Below are 26,371 nucleotides of genomic sequence, written 5' to 3'. Positions count from 1 at the left end.
ACATTTCAAGTGTCTCGAACGCAATCCAAGCAAATTAATGCAACTGTGAGGCACTTCTTCCCCCGACTATGATCTTTAGAAATGTTTAAGGGTTTTAACTCTGAGGCGGAATGGGAGGACCGACAACCACATTGTTTCACTGCTGTTTTTCTCATCAGGGACGCCTAGCTTATTTCTGCGGGTCACTGAGTATCAGGAGCAGTCACCTCCTCAAATACCACGCTGCGCACAAAACGTCACCTCCTCGTGTCCCACAGGAAACCCAACTTCAACTTCTCTTGGGACACGAACCTTTGGTAATTAGTGTCCCTCATAAACATCTGATACAGGAGCAAAGAATCACTGGGGTTACTTTGGTAAAATACGAAGGGGGAAATGTAACCCAATCTGGCAAAGCTCAAAAAAAGAGTTTTAGGTCATGCACGTATTTACACCTTCAAAACTGGGTGAAATCTGACCCTACTTCATGAGAAAAGCAGATGCTTTCTTCATAGCCCTTTGAAACCAAAGCAACCAAAGCACAGATTATCCACTTTTGTTTAAAAGAGAAAGCCTTGAGGGATATATTGTACAGCACAGGGAATCTAGGCAATATATATATATATATATTTTTTTTTTTTAATTAGGAATCATTTTCTTTTTTTTAAATTGAAGTATAGTTGATTTACAATACTGGGTAAGTTTCAGGTGTACAGCAAAATGATTCTGTTATATATATTTATATATATATGTAAACATCTATAGTCTTTTAAAAATTATTTTCCATTATAGTTTATTACTAGACAATATTTTATAACAACTTTAAATGGAGTATAACCTATGAACTATTCAATCACTATGTCATGTACCTGAAACTAATATAATATTGTGAACCAACGACTTCAGTATAAAAAAAGAAAAAAGAAAAGAGTCTTGAGGAACCTTTGGGGTGATGAATATGTTTACTGTCTTGATTTCACTGATGGTTTCACAGGATACACATATTTAAGAACTTATACATATTTAAGAACAGCATGCTTTACATGTGTGCATTTAATTGCATGTCAATAATACTTCAATGAAATTGTCAAGAAAAAGAGATGCATTAATCAATAGCAGTACAGCAGCAGTGTGATCAAGGGTGCACACATTTCAGAGTGCAGAGTGCTATGTCCTTATGTGAAACACAGGTGAGGGTCCAAGGGCAGTATGTGTGTAGCTGCAAGGTTACAGCAGGACATGGACATAGCTTCTGTGAATTTATAAAACTGCTATATCTTCTAAGTTAGGTAAATGTGAAACCACAAACAAGCTAACTTAGGTAAATTACCCAAATCAGGTATATTAAAAAAAAAAAAAAAAAAAAAGAACCCAAATTAGGTTAAAAAAAATCAGATGAATATCATGGGCAAGTGTGAAAAAGGTGTTTATATTGGGGATCTGAATCTTGATTCCATTATACTATGTTCAAAGTTAGGTCAACAGAGAGATAGGGATTTCTATGATCCTGCAAAGTCAATAAATGCAAACAAATCTGCAGTCATGGATTCCCCAACCAGAGCGAGGCAAAGGAAATCAAATCTGCAAGTTTGAGGGTCTGGACAGAAACGGAAAACCCTGAGATGAGGTTTGTTTTTCCCTGTTCACCTAAAAATAACTATCAGAGGTCTTAGCCTGGACCACCCAACATGGAATCAGAGTAGAAGGGCCAACTCTTATCTCTGCAACACCAAGGGAACTGAGCTGGTTCCAAACGCTCTTACCTGAAACACTAGAATCCCCGTGTTGGCCACAGCCAGGTTGATCTTAGTGCCTTCCCGGTCCTTAGCTGGGTGCAATCGGATGCCGTACATCTCCAGCCTGCGGGCGATCTCCAGGAGCTGGAAATCCGATTCTGCTGGTGTTTGTCCACTGACAAAACAAAAATTCAAGAGAAAGGCCAGGAGATCTGAATTCTCCGTGTCTATGAATTCAAGATTAAGCATCTTCTCTTGGGAAATAAAAAGGCATTTCATCACCAACAATGGGGCTACCCGATCGGATGACACCCAGCCTCCCATTCATTATAACCCGAAGCTGAGCAACTGGAACAAAAGCTCTATTGCTTGTGTAACACAAAACCCCAAAAGTCTATCTCAAACTCGGCCAGTTTTTTGGAATCTCAGAGAGTTTCCTTTAAGGTCATATAAAAGCAAACCACGATCATGTTGAAACAAGTTTCTAGTCACTTACAATAGCCCTAAACTTGCAAAGTTCAACACTCTGTCAAGGCAACTATCACCGAGACTCAAGTGCCTTCCTTGAAATACAACAACAAAAACAAAAGGCACAGAGAATGCTTTGAAAATACTGATCAAAACAGAAAACCAAAATGGACGTGGCACAAAGGTTCTCCATTTTCACAATATTCTTATACTGTCCCTAGTTATCATGTCCCCTTCCTGATTTCCTGGTACTTGGTCTTATACTCTTCCTTTTACTCCAAAGCATGGGGTGTCCTAAATTCCAGTGTTACTCTGGTCTCACAGGAAAGCAAGCAAGGAGCCCAGAGGTCTGGTCTTGAGTGGGTAACCTGTGTTACCAACAGTCCAGGATAAGTAACAACACTCACTGAGCCTCTGTGCTCTCCTCCTTCACCCTTTGTATATTTCTTCCCAGTAAGTCACGGGGTGTGTGTGTGTGTGTGTGTGTGTGTGTGTGTGTGTGTGTGTGTGTCTCCACGTATGTCGAAGGACAGAGAGAAGGAGCTCAAAGCAAGTAGGAAGCAACAAAGGAGACTTACATGTGGTTATGGTGGAATTCCACAATTTTGTCTTCTAATGCATCTTGCTGAGGTATGTACTTATTTTTCGCTAAATGCTCTCTGTCCGATGCTTCATCAAAATCCCCAATCTCAGCTACAAAGAAAGAGAGAAAGAAAAACCAGCCACATACGATTAATACTTCACAATTTGTTATACTCCCAGTGGACTGTTCCCCAACTAGCAAGCCGGAAAAACTAGCAGACAACACAAGGCAATCCCAGCTGGTAGGTATCCTAAGGGCTAGATGTGAGAAGCTGTGGCTGTGAGGGCATATTTAACAACCGTGCCAACGTAAGATGACAGTTTCCGCTTTTTCTCATCTCTACCAGTTGGAAAGAAAACTTCAGAATCATCCATCTTTAGCCATCCATGTTCCTGGTTTGTTTCTTTCCTCCCCACCCAACTAGGGGTTCACTTCTACTTCAGGCAGTACATTCTAGATATGTGGATTAAGACCTTCTGACTTCTAAATAAGCCCCAGAGTTTCAGGGCTTGACAAAATCAACTTTGGAGGCACACGTATAGCAATTATTAGTGCAAATCCCAAATGCTTTATCATGTAGAGAAAAGACGATTGTAACTAGGGGTAAAGGTACATAATCTAATTTGGTAAACATAAATTCAAGTGTCAAATTTTGTGTAGTTGTGTTGTCAGAAATGACAGATCAGATTGCAAATTCTTACAAATTTTTAGTCTACAAGGAAGGGGATGCATAATTTTCTCAAGTCCCCAAATTGCTCTAATCTGGAAAACTAAAGGACAGAGCTTTAAATTAATAATTGTACCTTAACACTAGCTCCAGCTCAGTTTACAGCAATTTAATACAGATGGAACGGCATGCCTTTATCATACAGTCTGTGTAACAAGCTTAATAAAATGACCAGAGTCCAACTGTTTACAATAAAAGTAAGTAAACGTTGCCATGAAGCCTAATTTTCACTTTGTCATGTGAAGCAGCTTGCCACACTTTGGGCAATGCACCCCAGTAATCATGCAGGATGTGGCCTATATGTTGCTATAAATCACAGCCCCTGAGAATATTTGCTTGGCACCAGCTGGGGCCACTGGAAGAATCAGTCACCCACTAGCTTCTCGCTGCCATGGCAAATCAATAACATTATTTCCTAGTTGCACTTTGTGAACAAATTTCACCTTCCCTAAGTAAAGCTGCCACCCTCCATCACAGGAAACTGTGCAGGAGTGGCCATACTGCCATCCTCACTGGTTTGCCATGGCGATGGTGACACTGTCTTTTCTGCACTTCCTCCTATCCGGCCTTAAGAAAGCACAGTTGGGCTTCCCTGGTGGCGCAGTGGTTGAGAATCTGCCTGCCAAAGCAGGGGACACGGGTTCGAGCCCTGGTCTGGGAAGATCCCACATGCCGCGGAGCAACTAGGCCCGTGAGCCACAACTACTGAGCCTGCGCGTCTGGAGCCTGTGCTCCGCAACAAGAGAGGCCGCAATAATGAGAGGCCTGCACACCGTAATGAGGAGTGGCCCCCACTTGCTGCAACTGGAGAAAGCCCTCGCACAGAAACGAAGACCCAACACAGCCAAAAATAAATAAATAAATTAAAAAAAGAAAGCACAGTTCATCTCATTATTCACGGTAGTGCTCTTGCATCAAGTCCCCACGCACGTCGAATTAGTGAAGACTAAACCATCATTCCCAGGGGAAATACAGGGTTAGGTTCCTGCGAGACTCTTGAAACATTTTCACCAACTAACCTTGTTTTCTGTGTGTTTCTGTTGAAAGACATCCTACTTTATGTACCTTGTTGCTTCGTTAACACGGGACCCACGGCCAGCAGCACTGTAACGCACGTCTGAACGAAGCTTATCTACACCCGTGTTTACTTTCTCTGTGAGGCGCATCGAAACCTTCCTGCACTTAGGAACACTACACAGCACTTCAGCAACGATGCTTGGGGGCCATTTAAAACAGGGAAATCAACAAAAAGCACAGAAATGCAAACAGCGTGGCTCCAGAGAGATCACAAAAAGGACACTGGTTTCCAGTGTGAGAGCTGAAACCTGAAGGCAGAGCATCACCTCCTCCGGCCTCCACTGGGGGGGTGAGGGAGGGGCGACTCAAAGTTTTGACCCTCTTGCGCACGTCTGCGAGTGACCGTGTAAGCACCCACAGGGCTGATTCCGGGCTTACAAATACATTTTAGAGAGCAGGTGAATGTGCAAACATGAAATCTGCACATAACGAAGACGGACTGCGTACGGCGGGAGGGAGAGGGGGCTCACCTAAGTCCTAAATTTCTTACGAGTTTTAAGTTTGGGTTTCTTAACATCTATGGATTTTATAACAGAGCCTTTTCCATAATTCAATATAAACGAGCGAAGAATTCCAGTTTTTCCTTTGGCATCGGGGTCAATACGCCTAAACTGTCTTTTCCTCGGAGTCACTTGCTTTTCAACTCCTAAAACGCAAGGGCAACACGACTGTGAAATCCACTTTCTCCCACATGCTCTCTTCTTGGAAACATGGAAATAGGCACCTCCTTATGTCTGGAGAGTCTGAGAACTGTAAGTGTGCAAGATATGACTATTTTTTAATTAAAGGTGTCATATTAGCTGATGTATATACTAAATTCCTTAGCAGTCTACTCTCGGCAAAAAAATAAGACCGCCACCACCCCCGAATCCTGTTCTGCCAGGTACAATCCTCAGAGTGGACGCACACACAACGTGCAGAAATCTAGCCCCGCCATGCCTCCTCTGTTACATCAGGCCCAAATAGTGTTTGATTCTTCTCTTCATCAGCTTGTCCCACTTGGTCTATTCATAATCAACTAGAGAGTATTAGAAGTCTGAAATATATACAGGGGGTACCTAAGGCCAGTAACAGAGGAACCAATGAAAACAATACGGACTATGTGACAGATGCCTCCATGAATTCAAATGAAAGGGAGGAAAACTTTTTTAAAAATCAGATTGCGTGTATAGACACAGAGGAGATGAAAATGTAGCTCACTAGAGAGAATTTTCCATCAGCAGTAATATCGCTTCTGCAGAAGGGAGATGAGCTGACCCCTCCTACCTTACTGATGACGTCAATAACTACCAATAATTTAAATGAACACACTATTCACAGAGGACTCTGTGAAATTTCTCCTTCCATGACAGAATGTACAGGATGCTTAAAAATACAGAAATGGGGCTTTGTAAGTATAAGATTATAGAAACAGTGTGTCACGCAACTGCGTATCACAGAGTATAGAAATAGCAGAAATACTTCTGAACCCACCTATTTCATTTCCTTTGGAGAACTCAAGATTCTCAGGGGATTTTGAGCCCCTTGTTGGTGTCTGGGGGTGAGGGGTCCGTCAGACCAAGCACATGGTTTTCTGGATTCCCGTGACCCTCTACTTTCCATGTGTGCAAGCAAGATTCACTCCTTCTTTAAAAAGGAAGATTCACTCTTCCTTTAAAAAGGAAGGGCCTTAGGAGGAAGGGGCTACAAGACTAAATGGCATCAGGAATAGTTGACTAAATTTCTCTTCTCTCACCAAAGGCCCAGGGTCACAGACCTTTGCTGAAGTTGCTATTCCAGTAAGGAAGCTTTATGTCAAAATTTCCCATTATTTGGAAAGGGAGGGCCCTAGGTGAGTGAGGATAAAGAAAGGAGGGTATATTGAACACCTAACATATGCTGAATATTGATGCTATCATTTCACTTTCATCTGTTATGAAACAGATTCTATTATCCCCCTGTTCGAAAGGAAAGAGAGGCCGGGGGCTTAGTAACCTGCCAGGGTGAACAATCAACTAACAGAAACGAGGTCTGCCTGATTCAAAGCCCTCCTCTGTCCACTGTCACTGTAAGAAGAGAGAAGACCAAACACGGAAAAGGCAAAAACATTATGTAACTTTCTGTGCCAAAGCTTCCTCATTTTAAAATGGGGATAATAGTACTGAGCCCACAGGGTTGTTATAAGAATTAAATGAGATAATATACACAGAGCTGGAACATAGTAAAGTTCAAAAAAGTTTACCTACTTTTTTTTTTGGGGCCTGTCTTTTCTTTCTCACATCATTTTTTCAAATTAATAAGAAAACATCCATCTACTAAGTCTGGCAGATAGTCAACAATGGCCACGCACAAAAAATAAGATAAGCATGGTCTCTAGAAACACCTCATCATTTCGGACTAAGGTAATTCGCTGACTGCTGGGAGTGACCCTTCCTACAAACCTGTGGAAAGCTCGTTAACTGGGCAGTTATATGGACAGGATGGGGCTGATTATATGGGACTACTATGTATACAATGGAAATTTTAGAATGATATGCTAGCACAATTATTTTATACTAGTGCTTTCATATGTTGACCTTGGTCTATATACATCATTTCCTTCCTGAAACATAATGTGTATATTCCATTTCAAGTAACTTCTGCCTTGACCGAGACAAAAAAAATGCCCAGGTGAGTAGTCAGGAAGCCTTAGAATGAGCACACTCTAACTTATCCTTTGTCTAGAGGAAGAAAGTTAAAATATTTAGCTTCAAGCATCACTTGGGTTCCGTCCAGCTTCATGTGTCTTGGTGTACTGAACTCTCGAACAGAATACAAGAAGGGAAATCTTTGACAGTTTTATGTCTGAAGGCTAATGTGCCATATTCAATGATGAATATTAAATCCAAGAACAGGACAGAACAAGTTTAGTCTACTTTGCCACCGTGTATCCAAGCTTCTCCTTTGAGTCAACTGAGTTTTCAACAAATGCGTAGTCCTTAGAAAGAGTAGACAAGCACCAGAACACAGAATTCCCGGGTCAGCGTTTGGTGGGGGAGTATATATAAACGAAGTTAGGAGTACTGTTTTCCACCCCTTGGGTTTCATGCTAATAGCAATGTAAGACAAAGACATTATTGCTTTCAGTGGATGTCATTTTTCTCCCCACCAAGCAGATCACTGTGTTATTTCCCACATGCTTTCTGAAGGAAACCAACAGAACTTACATTGCACAATGTGTGAGATCAAGAGGGCAGCGCTGGTGTCACTACACGTCAGCCTGCCTTGAGCCAGGTCCTGCTTCACCTGCAGAGCAAATAGGTACCTGCGAATACAAAGAAAGACGGGCGTCATATACATAGAGATGAGTGTCGAGCAAAGAGGGTGGGGAGGTTTGGCAACAAAGTCAGGTTCACTTTGCTCACTGGCAACTTGCCCACACAGTGAGGACCTAAAGAAAGGTATATAAACCGAAGAACAAGAAAGTCTGTACAGGAGGGATGAATTCTTGGTGCTACTGGCTGCAATGTAAATATTCATACCTCCCTAAAAGCACCCGGAGACATATGCTGCAATCTGTCCACACAATGAGTAATGCATTTCATTTTATATGGAGAGATACAGCCATAAGTAATTAAGACTATAACTTACCACCCTATCTATTTTTGCAGGGTAGAGCACACATTTAAAATTTTTTCACAGATCAGTCAAATATACTAAAAAAAATGGCTTTATGGCTCAGACAATAACAGTAGGCTATCATGGTTAGGAAAAGCCTTGCCAATGGAATTGGAAACACAAGAGTGTCTTTTTTTGTGGTGTAATAAGTCACTCAGCTTCTTCCATAAGCCTCAGTTGCCAGATCTTTAAAAATCAATTTAAGTTATTTAAAAATTCTTTTCTTTATGAAGTAGAATAAAGCAAGTAACATTTTTGGTGGAAGAAAAAAAAGTATAAATCAAAGAAATTAAGTAAAAACAGGGCGATGTTAAAATCGATTTGACAATATCAATATGAACGCATAGATTTTTAGAAAGATATTTGCTAGTTTTGCCCACTGTCTAGAAGGAGCGTCACTTCGGCAGCAACCCTTAGCAACCAGATTCTGGCTCTCACACAATTACCCAATACAGAGAAGGATACAGAGGTAGGACCTTGCAGAAATGGTAGGTTCCAGGTGTGGGGCAGAGGAAGGTACAAAGCAAGCCTGGAAGATCTAGTTATGCCAGAGAGCAAGGCAGCTTGCAAATATAAATGGGTTATATTAAAAGGGGAAAAAAAAAACCCTGAAGGGGCGTCCACTGGCCAAAGTTGTGACAACTTGAGTAGCAAAAAAGAATGATTAAAGTGAATTGAAACACATGGAACTAATAAAACTTTATGAGTCCATTATAATAGTCATAAAAATAGAAAGCAGAAAAAATAGAATGTATCACCATTTGAGGAGTCTATTCAAGAAATTCTTTTTTAGAAACTGGTAACCCAAGGCAAAAACTTGGGCATGTAATCTGCCTCTCCAGTAGGAAGGGTATTTCAGGATATACAGACAATCTAAGTAGATGAGGCAAAGTTCTACTTTACAGAAGAACACTGACAAATAACACAGCAAAAAATAACATAATTATAAAACCCTCATCCTACCCCTCTAAAGAAATTATTGACTTGGCAAGGATTGTTAATCGGTATAAAAACCACTTAGGAGTTTGGACATTTGCATACAAAGTCATATGACTTTCCTTCACAATGGAAAGGTCAGAATGTCACCACCCTTAACGCAGTGATCAATCTCAGCATCACTAATGAAACAGGAAACACACAACATCACTTAGGATGGGATTCTAGCCAAGAATGTTTAACTTGTATCCTTTAGAACTAAGGTCTAGTTTGCAGGAAATACAGAAGATAGAGGAATAAGCTAAACAGGAAGCAACCAGACAAATTTAGCAGGTAGGCTATTTTATAGTATGACCAGTTCAGTTTCTTCAACAAGATGGTATCACGAAGAAAAAAAAAGAGGGACTCCGCTAGATTAAGAGGTCCAAAGGGCATAACAACCAGATGCAACGTGGTCCTACAGTGAATTTCACGTTAGATGAGCAGATATAAATGACATCTGGGGAACAAAGGGGGACATTTGAGTACGGCCAGGGTATCAGATGAGATGAACAGTACATGTATATGCACAGAAAAATATCAGAAAGGCTCTCTCACTGATGTGTTAACAACGCTCAGCTCTGGGCAGCAAGAACACAGTAGTTTTATCTTCTTAGTCTTGTTTACCTGTATATTCTAATTTTCTACACTGTACGTTGACTACTTTTGTAATAACAAAGGGTTCTTTTTAATTTAAAAAAAAAAGGGCTTTTAACACGACTAACCACAGAGGTGGCCTTAAGAATTAAATGAGATAATACATGGAAAGCATAGTGACCAGAATGAAAACATTCTGTATATGTTAGCAATTTTTTTTTCTTTAAATAAAAGAAAAATGAATACCCTTTAAATCGTTTAGGAAATTCCATGATTAAGAACTAAAGAACTACGGAGGCATTCTGTAACCAGAAAAAAACCAAAACAAAACAACACCCACAGATCCACTAGTTGACAACAGTTGGCCTTTATCCACCCCACCCCCCCGCAATGTAATGTTTATTCATTCATTCATTCACTTTCTTTTATCTCTCTCTGTCTCTGTCTCTCTCCCTGGAAAGTCAAAGTAGAGAATGGCAGAGCATATAAAGTAATCACAACATCAGCACATAGATTTATATGGGAAGATGTGGTACAAACCATCTCTCTGGATTAGGCATTGGTTATTGTTTCTTGAAGTCAACACTTAGAACGACAGGCTTTAATTCTTATGTGTGGTTAATTTTTACCTAAGTAGGAAGAATGTATGTTGTAAAAGCATGATGTTCCGAATATGGTAACAGCTACCAGTTCAAACACAGGATGCTGTGTCCAGCGACAGACTCAGGGTCAGGGTCCGACAGGCTTCGGGGCCTCTGGGGAGGGTCTCCTGTGGGTGGCGAGACGGTGCTGGGTTCCGAGAGCTCACCTATTTAGACAGAGGACGAGTGCCCCATTGCCAACTGCAGGAGGAATCTGTCACTCCCTGATTACGCTGACTTGTGCTAAGGCCCTTGTAATCTGAGAAAGACCTTCCTGGGTACCGTCTCATCTTCTCGTAAAGACAGCTGTAAGTCCCGCACGCTGGCTGCAGGGCTAACTTTAGAAATTTCGCAGCACCTTTTGCATTCTAAACTGAAGCAGCTCCAGTCAAATTCACATGAAGGGCTCAAAACGGAATCAGCTCTCCTTGGCGGAAGGATGGATGTGAGGAGGGAGGCGATGACAGCGGCAGGGCCGATCAGAGGGCTGTCATGTCACTTCCAGGGACCACAGGGGAGGAAATCACACCCATCTTCATGCCATGTTTTAAACATGCCTGTTTCAATTTATTTCATCCGGGAGCTCTTAATCTTTCTTGCCTTATTCAGTGTACAGTACGATGTCTCTGCCAGACAAAGGACAACACTGCGGCAGGCCCTGAAGAGCAGCAAATTCTGGTAGGTCCCCTGCACCTTTAAGAACACAGCCAAGTAGAAACTGGATCCCACGTCAGATGACATGTTCAGAGAGCAGTGGAATACGTCTGACCTCACCAGCACAGCCAAGTGATTCTGAGCTCTGCCAGAAGAAAGCCTGCTAACTTCTTTTCCAAAGACCCCTCCCCCAAGCGGTTTTAAACTTGCACCTCAGAGTCAGTACTTTTCTCCTTCTAGATGCCTGAGCCCTGGTGTCAGTAGGACGAGAGCTCCAGTGAGAGTGTAGCTCAATAAATAGAAAGGAATTCAGCTTCTTGTTTAACAGCAAAGTGCAATTTAATCTTCGATCTATATAAATGGGAAGCCGAAAGCTATTCCTGGAGGCCCGAAGAATCAGCTGCAGCTCGAGTCACTTGAAGTCTGCTGAACTGCGGGCCCGTTTCTGTCTGTCTCCCTCTTGTCTGCACCTCCCTCGCCCATGAAGTAGTGTCCATACGGGGCTTCTCCCGAACCCTCCCTCCCTCACCATCTGCCATAGAAAACTGCCTGGCACCTCAATGGTCCCACCCTTAAATTTCCGCTTGAATAGGACTTTGAGAGTGTGGGAGAACAACACTTTGGATCTGGGAAGTCGCCTTCCCGACATACCCTGTGACAAAGCGGAAAGCAACGGGGAGCTTCTAAACTTCCCATCAATTTTATCACCCCAGAGCCAAAGGAATTCTCTCCTCGGAAAAGATTTCTAAAATGTCAGTTAACACTGGGAGCCAGAAAACAGCGACAACAAACCCCCAAACCTGCTACGTCCAGCTGAGCTTGTGTCACTTGAGGAATTTATCAGATCGGTCAGAACAGCTGGCAAAATACCAGGCACACACACACGGCTTGATGGTCACAAGTTGTCTGGAATTTTATAACAAGGACCAGAATGGTAGAAAAATCACAAATCCCTAGAGATGATGATTCACAAAAACTGCAAAGGTGCAAAACTCATCGCAAAGTAGAATGGGGAGAAAGGACTGGGGTTGGGGGGCAGTGGTAATTTATGCCGCCAACTTCCTAAGCAGGATGAAGGCCCAGTGAAATGTGGGAGGAAAAGGCACGCTACTGACCAACAGCTGGACTGGCCTTCAGATTCATGTCAATATTCTGAGCTTCCAGCAACATACGTTCCAACAACAGGAAAACCAGCCCCAGAAGCTGAGACACAGTAGCCCCAGTAAGGACACCGCATGAAGATGCTACAGGTGTCGGCATCCTGGAACTCAGGTGGCAGCCCCAGCTGCCCCTTCTCCACGGGAAGCGCCCTGGCCGAGGCATGTGGTTCCCAGAAGGCTGACGGCCTCTGCAGTTCCTGGCCACTTAGCTGCTTCATTCATTTTAGGGGTGAAAGCGGAGGTAAACTATCAGCGGTGACTCATTCAGAACACGCGAAGCCATGGGAAGAGCCTTCGCCTTCCTCCCTTTCTGGAATCGCACATTCGTGTACCTGGTGCCCCTCCTGACGCCAGCCCCGGGATGTCCAGCAGGGACCTCAAACGTGACCTGGCAGAACCGAACTCTTGACTCTCCACCCTCCCCAGTCCTCTACTTCCCTCCACCCCTTCCCATTCTAGTTGTCACCCATCCATCTGGTTGCGGCTTAAGTCAAAATCTTCAGCATCCCTTCTCCTTCCCTCAGCCTCCACCCACAACCCGTCACAAATTCAAATCAGCCCCACCTCCAGCACGTGCTCCAAATGCATGTGTTTTCTCCGTTTCCACTCCTACCACCTCCGTGGCCGCCATCATCTTGGCCTGGGTGACTGCCATCTCCTCCTGCCATCCTCCCCTCGGTATCTACGGCAACCAGTCTCTCAACACGACGTATTATCGGGCCTCTGCCCCACCTCAATGCACTTCGCCCTCAATGTTCCTGCCACGCGAGCCCTCTTTTAGGTATCTGAACGCCTGGAGCTTGATTCTGCCTTGGGCATTGCCTAACCGTTCCTTCTACCTGGAAAGCTCTTCCTCCGAAAATGACTGACAGATCCTTGTCACTTTCCCAGCCCAAGCATCCCAGACCAGGCACTGTAAAGTCATCACCAGTCACCTTCTATCACATCGTCTACTTCCATTACCTAAAGGCTCTTACCATTATCTGATATTTTTCTTGTTTATTTAATCATTGTGTCTGTTCCCGTGAAAGTCAGGCCGGTCTTTTCACCAGTATGCGCCCCGTCCCTGGAACAAGGCTTGCACACCATGTACACTCCGTCAATACTGTTGACTGAATGTTTTCATCTCTTTGACAAATGATGAACCATTTAACAAACTCAACCACCCAAAATACTGTGCTCTCAACCCAGAGGGACAAGAAAGATATGACAGCCCTCATCTTGAACAGTTAAAGCTTGTAAGGCACGTGCGGCAAGAATCTGGCTGGTCACACTAGTGTAGTGTAGTCTTGAAAGGGAGGCGTTTTATCTTCGCATGTTCCCACCAGGCTCTGCTCTCTTTTAGACTACCACGTGTCTTGCTGGAAATTATAAACTGGGGAGTAGCAGGGATGAAGATGAGGATGATGGGGGTTGTCACTCATAGCAGCCCTACTGGGTTCCGGCCACTCTATGCTTAACCTCTAAACAACGCTGGCCAAACAAGCACTGCAGTCGCGTTGACACGGGAATTAACAGAGGCGCAGGGGCGTTTAGTAACCGGCTGGTCACACAGCTACCAGGGGCAGGGCTTGGCCACACTCCTCCCACTCGGCCACACTTTCAAAGAAACCGCCGTACAGTTCATGTTGATTCACCCACTGCAGCAACAGAGAGAAACGGAGTTCACACCTTGGTTTCACAGAAGAGATTCATTTCCCAAAACTGTCTTGTGATGTGACAGGTGTAAGAGGGGGAAATACGACGGTAACAGATTATAAGTCCAGATACTTCATAGCACAGCCTTCGAGAAACCAGCTTTCAGGGAAACTGTGGTACTTTCTTTCTTCCCATGTTTGTAAACACAACTGGGAGGGAGGAAGGTTAAACTGTCAAGCACAGAGCAGATGCTGGTCAAGGTAACATTGTGAAAATGTTTCATCAGTTGACTTAGAACATTCACTCTCTCTTCTCCTCAGCACCCACAGCAATAAATACCCAGTTTCCAAACCACTAACCTTGTGAGTTCTTCTTGGAGTTGTGTGTGGTCAGGTGGAAAGAATTTCACCACAAACTTAACAACGACATGCTTTGGCCCTAGAAAGGGGGGAAAAAGCAGTAAAGCATTTATTGATTTGTCTTTCAAATGCCATTAAAGGAAAAGATGTAAGAGGGTATATTAGATACCAAATAATAAGTCTTATTCCGAGCTGCCCAGAGCACTTCTGCCAACATCCAAGTCACTTAATAGCTGGTTAAGTTGGTTACTAATTCGCATTTTCATATTGTGGGGAGACAGATACCTGTTTGGTTTTTTTTAAATTATATTTTTTGGCCACACCGCATGACATGTAGGATCTTAGTTCCCCGACCAGGGATGGAACCCACGCCCACTGCGTTGGAAGCACGGAGTCTCAACCACTGAACCCCCAGGGAAGTCCAGATACCTGCTTTTTAAAAATACTGTGACAGGCATATTACATTGAAGCATCAAATTTTTCCCCTGGAGACGTAAATTGTACCCAGATTTTAGAAGCAGGCATCTGTCTTCAAAAATTTATCTGTCTGCTTTAGTCCAAATATAGGCTTTAGACAGCTTAAGGAAGAGATAACAAAAAAGTAAATCAGTTATGTAATTTATTATTTCTAACTCTCTCCAAGGTACAGCGGCTACTGTGTTCATCACAGTCAGTCAAAGCCTTTACTAAGTGTCTCATACAACATCTTATCGATAAGTTCCAACAAAATTAGGAAGCAGATCTGGGAGGGGGTGGGCAGGGTAAGACTGGGAATGAGACAGGTAACTTTCTAGAATTCAAACAGAACATCAAATAGATTATAAAATAATAATTTGTAACCTGAGTCAGAGTTTATTTTGCTGTATAAGCCACAATACAAAAGCAATCCTACAGGTTCTGCCATTTGGAATAACAGCAAAAGTTTATGTTCTATGAAATACAAGGTATTATGATGAAATCCAAACTTTAACAGCAGTTGTATAAAAGTAAAAAATGTCTTTTTTGCTCTACCTTTCACCGTCACAAAAGACAGATGTTGTACTTTAATTTTTATAACACACTCAAATTTAGGGGAAAAAACCCCAAACGATGTATCTATAAGATGAAGATGTTGGCAATACGTACAAAATTAGGAGGAAAAAAAACAAGGCACAGGAATACTGAAACCAAGAGAAGCCGGGCTTCTTTCCGCTAACCATTCTAAAAATTAACAGAAATCCTCGTGTGTCAACTCTGGATCACAAAATAGCAAGAACAAAATGGGGAAGATGGGAAGGTCTAGCTCATTCTTCCCAGCAATTTTCACAGATGGGGAATTAAATGAGGCTACTTGGATCCTTAGAAAACCCGAAGCTAGGAAGATGCTAGCACTAAATGCAAAATGACAGCTTTGTCACACGGGGCGAGTCATAGCCCACAGAGATGAAAAGGAGAGCCTCTGCTCGGGTGCTAAACCAAACCACAGCCGCTGTCCTGGGTCTGACACTTTTCCACCATCAGCAGTTCCCATTGCGGGTTACTGCGGGAACAAATGTCATCATTTTAGATGCCGTGCTTCCTCCAGCCTTCAGGCCTGGGGGCTTCTCACAGCAATGTGTCCTCCACACTTAGTCCTAGGCCAGCCACCCAATAAACGCTGAACAACGGCTCTTTCGTTTTCTGCATTAACGATTGCTTAATTTAAATGATAGAAGATCAATATCAATTTCAATTGCATAAGGGCCACTCAACACAGTGTGCCTGTTTATTACAGCCACATAAATTGCTGTAAGTAGCCTGGTGGGGTTTCTTTTTTTTTAATAAATTTAGTTTGTTTATTTATTTTTGGCTGTGTTGGGTCTTCCTGGTGGTGCGTGGGTTTCTCATTGCGGTGGCTTCTCGTGTTGCGGGGCATGGGCTCTAGTCGCGCGGGCTTCAGTAGTTGTGGCACTCAGGCTCAGCAGTTGTGGCTCGCGGGCTCTAGAGCACAGGCTCAGTAGTTGCGGCGCACGGGCGTAGCTGCTCCGCCGCATGTGGGATCTTCCCGGACCAGGGCTCGAACCCGTGTCCCTTGCATTGGCAGGCAGATTCTTAACCACTGCACTGGTGGGGTTTCTTAATCAGACATAAAACCGACCCCAAGAGGTACTGTGTGATTCACGTTCAACTAAAGGAATGCAGTTTTGTTACCATCCTCAGTCTCTTGCCTGGTCTCTGGCTGCAGTGAGGGACAATTTGGGATGAACTGGAGAAGAGAGCTTGTCTCTGAACTTGACCTCACAGTGGAGAGAGGGGAGGATGGTCTGGTGCTGATGCACAATGAGAAGGGAGGGAAAAAGCAAGTGTTCCCTTCCCTTACTTCTCTCCTAGACCCTCCTTAATCTTTCCTTCGACAACACGGTCTAAATGCAAGGCAGACTCCCTTCTGTCCTGCTTGCCAATCACACACACACACACACACACACACACACACACACTCACACACTTTTGGGCACCTTATTTTTCCAAACACCACTTGCATTCTGATCTCACAGGCTTTGAAAAGGCAGCACAGAAAACCTAATAGCAATTTCATGAATAAATGGTTTCACCTGCCCCCTTCAAAAGTGACAGTAAGAAACATGAGAACAGACCAGACAAGCTCAACTGCTCTGGGCCTTAAGAACCTGCTTTAGTCGTTAATTAAAATGACATTTGTTTTCCAAGTTTTGATTACCAAATTGTTATATATTAAAATTGCAGAAGATACATTTAATAGTACGTGGATTAGTAGATGCTGAAATGCAATCACAGGGTAAAAAAAGAAAGTGTGGCCCCAGTGCTTGACACCACAGGGCAGACGACGCTTAGACAAGGAAGACTTTTGGTTTATATTTGACATCACTGTTAAACAGGCGGGGGTGGGGGGGGTGGTATACTTACTTCTAATCTGCTTGACAATAGGTTTTAAGAGATCCAGCCACACCTACAAAGGAAAAGAGAACAGACTGAGACATCAATTCTCAATGAGAGAGTGCAAGTATTTTGAGACTCCACTAGGAGCTGTTTAAAATCAAAATATTTTTGAGGATTTGAAGCGGTCTGTGCCTTTTTTTTTTCCCTCCAGAATGCCATAACTTACATTGTCTCCCATGTTTATAGAACGGATCCGAACTTGCTAATAATATTATCCCTGAGGTTGAAAATTAAAAATCTCTCCTAGATGCAAATAGTGCACGGTTCACTAAGAATTTTTCTATTCTCACTGGTACTTTGATCACAGTTAACTATTCAGTAAATATTAACGCCTGATTGCACATCTGGCTATAAATGGAGTAAAATACGCGTGCTCCTTAGTGAAACAAAACACATGTATATAGATGTACGTACAGAACGGTACATCTTTGAGGGGTACGGAAAGGGAGTGAATATTTATAGAACACACTTCTGCACAAGGCACCGTTCATAAGCTATTTACCTCTCAAAGCAAGGCCAGAGGATTCCTGTTACTCAGGAGAGAAATCTGAGACTTGAAGAGGCTCAGTAATTTGTCCCAGGCCCTCAGCTAGAATGTGGCAGAGCTAGGACTGAAATCAGGTTTGTCCAACTTCAAAGTCCAGACTCTTTTCACACACATTCTCCTTAGCGTGCAATTCAAGCGGCAAGATTTTAAAAAAAGAGAGAAACCAGTTGTCATTAATAAAGTATAAGTTAACCCTTGAACTTGTGATCATGTGAAAGGGTCCTACTGAAGCTCATATCTGCATATATGATTTTTAAAAAGTTAATGGGCTTAATGTAAAGAGGGTTTTATAAGGAAATATGAAAAAGAGAAACACTCCTAAAGAAAATTATGCAAAGAATAACAGGTAATTGGTGAAGAAAAAATGCCAGTGGCTAACAAGAGAATGTCCAAGTTCAGGAGTACTTTGCTCTACAAATGCAAACTTAATCAAATACCATTGCCCCCCCATTAAATACGCATCTAGATACGCCTGTATGCAGTGCGTGTCTGTATTCTATAAACCCGGAGTTGGCAAGGGTGCCAGGAAATGGACACTGCCCTACTCTACTGGTGGGTGTATGAATTGGCACAACGTTTCTGGAGACCAATTAGGGAATAATTATCTAAAGCCTAAAAAGTATTCACATACATACTCTTTCATCCCGTAACTTGACTTCTGATGAGTTATTTGAGAGTGTGGGAAAATGTGTCTGGGAGGTGGGAAGATGGGTGATTTCTATATCATCCAAATTACCTTCGATGATCACTCAGAATTCTCATAATGAAAAAAGTAAAAGTAAAAAAATTTAAGGGTCTATTTATTCAGGTGAATCTTCCCCACCACCTTTTCAAATAAATATGACTTTCTAATGAAATCCTCATTTCTATATTCCCCGTCCCCTACCACTCTGTTATATGAGAAAAACAATAAAGGCATTAGTTGACTTAGGATCATCTCCACTGTCACATTCATAAGACTCAACCTTAAAATGAGAGAGAATAATCATTCAAAACAACAATCGTCGTTTGTGAGATGAATTATTTTTCTCTCAAGAATCCTAAAAGATGGCAAAAATATCTCCATTTGACAGATGAGAAAAGTGGGATTCAGACCATAGCTGCCCAGGGCTGGGACTCAAACCCTGTTCTTCAAACCCATTTATTCATTCAACAACACATCACTGTGTCGCTCTGCTGGCTTCTGGGAATACAATGATGGGAGACCAGTCATGGTGCCTGCTTCATGGAGCATATGGTCTAGTGAGAAAGACAGGAAACAAAACCTTCCCAAGAAAAGTAAAGAAGTACCTGAGACAAAGGAAACAAGGGGGAGTCCCAGAGGACTCTGAGTGTCAGGATAGAGAGGTTTGACCCAGTTACAGGTGGGGTAGAGGCAGGAGGAAACCTTCCCTGAAGGTGACATTGTGCTGAAATCTGAAGAGAGGTGAGAAGAAGCTATGAAGACATGCAGTAAAAACACCTGTCCAGGTGACTTAACATTAGGGGAGACCAACATGACAGCAGAACAATGTTGGTGGGTCAGGAAGGGGCCAGACCCTACAGAGGCCACGTTAAGACACTTCATCGTTATCCTGAGAACACTGGGAAGAATTTTAAATATGGGGCTGATACGATCAGATTTGCACTTTGAAAAGATTACTCTGGCAGTGTGAGAACAGAAAGAGGGGGTCAGAATAGACGCAGGTTATCTGCTGCAGTCGTCCAGGCAAAAGAGGATGGTGTTTTGGACCAGGAGGGCAGAAGCAGAGTTGGGGAAAATTAGGTGGAATCAAGAAAAATGTAACATGGACTTCCCTGGTGGCACAGTGGTTAAGAATCTGCCTGCCAATGCAGGGGACACGGGTTCAAGCCCTGGTCTGGGAAGATCCCACATGCTGCGGAGCAACTAAGCCCGTGTGCCACAACTACTGAGCCTGAGCTCTAGAGCCCGCACGCCTAGAGTCCGTGCTCTGCAACTAGAGAAGCCACCGCAGTGAGAAGCCCGCGCACCGCAAAGAAGAGTAGCCCCCGCTTGACACAACTAGAGAGAGCCCGCGTGCAACAACGAAGACCAAACGCAGCCAAAATTAAATAAATTAAATAAATAAATTTAAAAAAAGAAAGAAAGAAAGAAAAGAAAAATGTAACAGGTAAAATCCAGCGGGATTCACTGATGGGCTAGATGTGGCGGCCGAGAAGCAGACGATAACCAGAATGGCGCTGAGGTTTCTGCCGCAGGCGTCTGGACGGATGCTGCTGCCATTCAGAGACGGGGAGCGCTGGAAGAGGGCCAGGACGGAGGGGTTCTAGAAACTTCCATCTTAGGAGGTGCCCTTGGATTTCACGAGGAAGAAACAGTATGAAAACGGTGGGACACACTCATCCAAAGCTCAGAGAAGCCTGGGCGGGAGATCTCACAGTTAGAGGCTGCCAGCACTGTGACGCCATGAGGACAAGACGGCCTCGTGGAGCCCAGAGGATGAAATGCATCAGCACTGATGACGCGTCTACCTTAGGATGGCCGACGGGAGCAGGCAAGGACAGAAGGAACATAAGGAGAGAGTCATGTCACGGTAGCCACGGGAAGACAGTGTTTCCAGAAGGAAGAACATCAAGAGCTGTTGAAAGATCAGACAAGATGAGAGCTAGAGTATCTGCTGGTCAGTGGACTTGGAGAGGGGCCTGAAAGTCCGGTGGACGGTGAGGAGACAGGAAGGGTGAACAGCTTTTCCAAGAAGCTTGGCTGTGAAGGAAGAGACCAGAGAATGGGGGTGTGGAGGAGGGGGAAGAATTCAATAAAGGTACTGCTTATTTGCTTGTCTTCCACAGGAAGGACCTGGGGGTGCTTAAAAAGGGGAGGGGCTGGGACTTCCCTGGCGGTCCAGTGGTTAAGAATTTGTACTTCCACTGCAGGGAGCAGGGGTTCAATCCCTGGTCAGGGAACTAGGATCCCGCATGCCACGTGCTGTGGCCAAAAAAAAAAAAAAAAAAAATAGGCGGAGGGAGGGGTTGAGAGTATGAGCAAGAAGGGATAACCAATATCCTAAGACACCTGGGATGGTGTGGAAAGATAGCTCTAAAACGTAGGGCACTGGAGATAGAAAGAAGAGCTTTTCCAGCGGCGGCACGGAGGGAGCAGAAAGGCTAATAATGGTAGATGTACGTCAGTTTACACTTCTGCGTCGGGAAGATAAGAAAGTTCCTCTTTGACGCCATCTGTTTACCCCTGTAAACCCTGAGGGTTGGAGGATGTGGGCGAGTGGAGAAGGTCTGACACAGTTGTGTTTGCGTGTGAGAGAATTAACTGAAGAACTCTAGAGGGATTTCCTGTAGCTGCTGAGCCGCCACTCGTGAACCTGCCAGCCTGTGCTCTGTCGGCCTCCAAGCCTGCCTCAGGGGCACCACCTCTGAGGTCTTTCACCATTGCCAATTCTGCCACAGAGTCTGCCTAAACTTCTGCAAACCACTCAGGACCAAACAGATATGCTCTGGCAATGTAGCAGCCAATTTTATGAATTGTTTTAAAACATCTCTCTTCTGTTTTTGGCATTTCTGTGGAATTCATCAAATACAAGCACCAATTTGAGCCAACCGAGCATGTGGTTTTAAACCATGAAGGCCTGGGAACATCACACTGGCCTGAATTAGCCTGTCTAGTAGAGTTCTATGGCAGTAACGCTCCAAGGCATCGGTTAACGTCACAGCTAAACTGGCCTGGGTGAGAAAGCGGGGCCCACAAGACCCTCTCCATCTACCAGTTGACATTTGCAGAGCTGAGAGAAAAGGCCTTGCACGCTAAGGACTTAAACCACTATAAAAGCATGAGCTGGAGGGAGCAGGAAGAAAAATAGGGTTGCTGCTCGACTGAAGTACTGAAGTTTGTCTAGGTCATCCTACACAAATCACTTCTTCATTCAACCTAAGCAGAACAGAAACAAGTTCCAGATGAATTAAAAAGGCAACAAAAGCACCATAAACTTTCTTTTCCTGCCAACGGATCGCTGGAGGGTCACAACTGTAATCATCCATCTCTAACCTCACCTCCGCAACTCCTTCAACCAAGCCACACATCCCTGTTCTCACTAAAATCATGCTGCTGGTCTCCAGAGCACAGCTACAGATCCACATTACCTGACTGTAGAGGGATTTGGTTAAAACGAATGGGCTTCTAGAAATGCCATACCTAGTCAGGAGGACTCACGGAATCAAGGAACTTCCCCTGCTGGGATCTGAAGGCCTGTAAGTAAGAGTTTGCTCAAGCTGTCATAACAAAGTACCACAGACTGGACGGCTTAAACAACAGAAATCGATTTCCTCCCAGTTCTGGAGGCTGAAGGTATCCCAGGTTTGGTTTCTCCTGAGGCCTCTCTCACTGACTTGCAGACGACCGCCTTCTGGCTGTGTCCTCACAAGGTCTCCCCTCTGTGCACACAGGCTCTCATGTCCCCTGGGTATCTCCCAGTTTCCTCTTCTTAAAATGATACTGTTCAGACTAGACTAGGGCCCACTCCCACAGCCCCATTTTAACTTAATCACCTCTCTCAAGGCCCTGTCTTCAAGGACCGTCACATTCTGAGGTGCTGGGCGTCACAGCTTCAACATACACATTTTCGGGGGACACAATTCAGCTCATAACACCTATCTTCCACAATTTAGTTTCAACACAGCTTTTCAGCCCCATCTTGCCCTGCTTGCCTACATTTCAGTCAGCCTCTCTATTTTCCTTTGATACCCTGTTAAATGTTACTTTCCCCTTTTGGAGTGTGTTTCCTGCACTGAAATACTCTTAGAGAAGAAAGGCTTTAATGCCTAGGCATCAAAGGCAAAGCAAGATGAATCGCTGTCCCCGAAGCCTTTATGTTCTTTTCCTAAACATCTTTTCCCCCTATTATTTGGTGAGTGACATTTCAGTTGGATTTTGTAGGCAACTAAAATATCTGAGGTATTTTGGAAAGGGTCTTATTGAAAGAGAGTCACTTACATGACATCAGGCAGGGGGACAGCAAGAGTCAATTTCCTGAGCACCTACTGTGTGCCAGGCATTGGATAGCTGCTTTATACACTCTCATTTAATATTCACAACAATGTGGTAGTTTTACACACGAAGGAAGCCAAGCTCAGAGAGCTTATTTAAGTTGCCCAAGGTCAAACGGCTGGGATTCCACTTCAAGTCCATCTGACTCCACACCTGTGCTTTTTCTGCAACATAATATGCTGTTCCTCTAAAAAGACTCAACAAAAGTTCATCTTTCTTCTTCTTATTTAGAAGTCAAAACTGCACACAGCAGAACTATTTCATCATCAACTATAAGATATATATAGGAACCAGGTAAAATATGATACAAAAAATTATCCAGTGTCTAGAACTCATTGCAACAAACGAATTTTTCTGCAGGCTGGCTCCTACAAGAAATGACTTTACTTTGAATTTTTGTTTGTAATAGTTTGTTTGAATGTAATTTTTCATACTTATCTTAATTATTTTATTAATTTTACATATGGTATATTTATAAGATATGTTAAGTGTGGCTTTCTTTTTAAAAACCTATTAATTTTTAGAGATTTCTGGTTCTGGTCAAAGTAGAGTAACAGGGACTAGATCTATCTTCCTACATGAAACAACAAAAGAAGGAAGAAAGGAAGAAAGACACAAAGAAAAGAAAAGGAAAGAAAGAAACATGACAGATCTGAAGATCTGGGACACCAATGAGAAACAGTGGTCCCTGAGAGACAGGAAACTAAAATCATGACCTCTATGACTACACCAGCCTCTGCCTTGAGCAACTTTTCACGCTATGGTGCAGAGAGAAAGGACATAGGCAGAACCTGGCAAAATCCATGAGTTGAAGAGACGGGGCTGAGAGTGCAGGGGATTGAGGTAGAGAGAGTTCACAGGAAAGTAGAAAGCATTTAGGAGAGCACAGAGGGTTACCCTTGAGTAGGCAACAGAGTACTGATCAACGTGTGCTTGTGAGTAAAGTAGCCAAGGTGGGGCAAAAAATTTAAAAACGAACAAAAAAAAAAACACAGAAGGATTAGAGGTTACAGGCCTGGTGCTCACACAGGGCCAGGAATACTACCTATTCTCACCAGCCAGATGGGAAGACCTCATGACTCATGGGCACTGGGTAGAGTACTGAAGGGTCATCCCTTAGGAGTAGGGAATAATTCACCCCAGACTGCACACTACACCAGTCCTACCTAACAAGTCTTAAAAGCCAGATCTGAAAGGACTAAATTGTTTCCAAATAACTTACATGCATTCCCCCCCCCCAAACTCAATAACATTTACAGAAATACAAAACTACCCAGCACTCAACAAGGTAAAATTCACAATATCTGACATCCAATTAAAAAAAAAAAAAATCACCAGGCATACAAAGCAGGAAAATATGACCCATAATTAGACCAAAAAAACCCCAAACCAAAACAAAACAAGAAAACCCCCCCCAGAAAAAACCAATCAAATGGGACCTAGAATCGACACAGATGTTAGAATTAGTAAAAAAAAAAAAAAATATGAAGACAGTTATTATAACTGTATTCTCTATGTTCAAAAGGTTGAGATATGGAAGATTTTAAGGAGACCCAAACTAAATTTCTGGAGATGAAAACTACAGAGTGTGATACAAACATACACAGGCGCGCGCACACACACACACACACACACACACACACACACACACACACACACACACACTGGATGAGATTAACAGCAAATGAAACACTGCAGAAGAAATACTACTGAACTTGAAGAACTAGCAATAGAAACCATCCAAAATCAAACACAGAAAGAAAAATCACCAAAAAATTAACAGAGCATTAGAGAACTATAGAGTAACTTTAGGCAGTCTAATATGCATGTAATTGGAGTCCTGAAGGAGAGGAGGTGGCAGGGGAGGGGGAAAGAAATGGAAAAATATTAGAAGAAATAATGGCTGTAATTTTTCAAAATTTAACAAAAACTATAAACCCACAGATGCAAGAATCTCAGCAAACTCCAAGCATAAGAAACATGAAGAAAACTGCATGGAAGCACATCACAATCAAATTATCAAAAACAGTGATATAGAAAAAAATCTTAAAACTCAGCCAGAGCAAAAAGAGACGTTATATATAAAGTAACAAAGATAAAGATGACAGTAGATTTCTTGCCAGAAACAATGTGAGAATGCAATGGTGCAAGATTTTTAACATACTCAAAACATCTTAGAATTTTACACCAGGCAAAAAACATCTTTCAAAAAGGAAGGCAAAATAAAAACATATCCAAACACGAAAGCTCAGAGAATTCATCACCAGCAGAGCCACATAATAAGCTATGTTAAAGGAAGGCCTCTCTGAGCAGGAAGAAAGTGATATCAGATGGAAATCTGTGTCTACACAAAGGAATGAAGAACACCAAAATGGCAACTGTATGGTTAATATATGTTTTAAGAATTTTATATTATTTAAATCTCTGTAGAAGATAACTGACTGGTAATCAAATGTATTTCAATTAAAAAAAGATAACTGGCAAACAAAAATAACAACAATGTAATGTGGGGTTCATAACTTATGTTTAAAAAAAACAATAACAACAATAGCAAAAAGGTCAAAAAGTGGAAAATGGAAGTAAGGCTTTATACTATATGTGAAGAGGAATAATATCACTTGAAGGCAGGCTGTGATAAGTTGAAGATGGACATTATAAACCCCAAAGCAACCACTCAAGTTACAAATCAAAGAGCTATAGCTAATAAACCAACAAGGAAAGTAACATGAAATCATCAAAATATTCAATTAATCAAAAGGCAGACAGGAAAAAGGAACAAAGACGGATAAGACAAATAGAAAACAAATAGCAAGATGACCAATTTAACTTTTTTGTTTGTTTTCCTATAAAAAGATTTTTTATTTTACTTTTTAATTTTTAAATCAATTTTTATTGGAGTATAGTTGATTAACAATGTTGTGTTAGTTTCTGCTGTACAGCAAAGTGAATCGGTAATACATATACATATATACACTCTTTTTTTAGATTATTTTCCCATATAGGTCATTACAGAGTATTGACTAGAGTTCCCTGTGCTATACAGTAGGTTCTTATTAGTTATCTATTTTTTATATAGTAGTAAGATGACCAGTTTTAATGATATCAATAATGATATTAAATGTAAATGATCTAAACATTCCCAATTAAAAAGGATTGTCAGATTTGATAAAAAGGCAAGACCCAACTCTATGCTGACTATAAGAATCAGACTGCAAATATAAAGACATAAATTGGTTAAAAGGGAAGGGATGGAAAAAGGCATATCATGCTAACATTAATAATTTTTAAAAAAACTGAAATAGTTAAATTAGTATCAAAGTAGACATCAGAAGAATATCACGTGTATTTATTTCACAAATACGCTTTATACACCCGTGTTTAGTCTTCCCTATTTTCATAATTTCTTATGACAAAGGAGTCAATTAATTAAGAGGATATAAAAATCTGAAGTATTTATATACTTAATAACAGAACTTCAAAGTACATGAAGCAAAAACTGATCAAACTGCAAGGAGAAACAGACAAGTCCACAATTATGGTTGGAGATTTTAATACCTCTCACTCAATAACTAACAGAACATATAGACAGAAATTCACTAAGGATACAGATGATTTGCACAGCACTATCAACCAACATGATCTA

The 26,371-nt window shown here is 42.4% G+C and overlaps 1 protein-coding gene across 4 annotated transcripts in view; it reads right to left on the bottom strand.

The window, feature by feature from the left end:
- The window catches only part of FARP1 (FERM, ARH/RhoGEF and pleckstrin domain protein 1), a 290,079-nt gene that overhangs the window by 67,254 nt on the left and 196,454 nt on the right, over positions 1-26,371 (bottom strand). For all 4 annotated transcript variants that reach the window (XM_082366088.1, XM_082366087.1, XM_082366090.1 and 1 more), the window contains 5 exons: positions 17,132-17,174; positions 14,231-14,309; positions 7,756-7,853; positions 2,762-2,876; positions 1,743-1,890 (listed from right to left, as the gene is read on the bottom strand). In XM_082366088.1, the coding sequence (XP_082222214.1) occupies positions 1,743-1,890; positions 2,762-2,876; positions 7,756-7,853; positions 14,231-14,309; positions 17,132-17,174 (483 nt within the window). The remainder of the gene's footprint in view (positions 1-1,742; positions 1,891-2,761; positions 2,877-7,755; positions 7,854-14,230; positions 14,310-17,131; positions 17,175-26,371) is intronic.

Source organism: Balaenoptera borealis (assembly GCF_965194805.1).
Source record: "Balaenoptera borealis genome assembly, chromosome: 18".
Classification (NCBI taxonomy): Eukaryota; Metazoa; Chordata; class Mammalia; order Artiodactyla; family Balaenopteridae; genus Balaenoptera; species Balaenoptera borealis.
The sequence above is the reverse complement of the archived record's forward strand: the minus strand, read 5'-3'. Positions and strand labels throughout refer to the sequence as shown.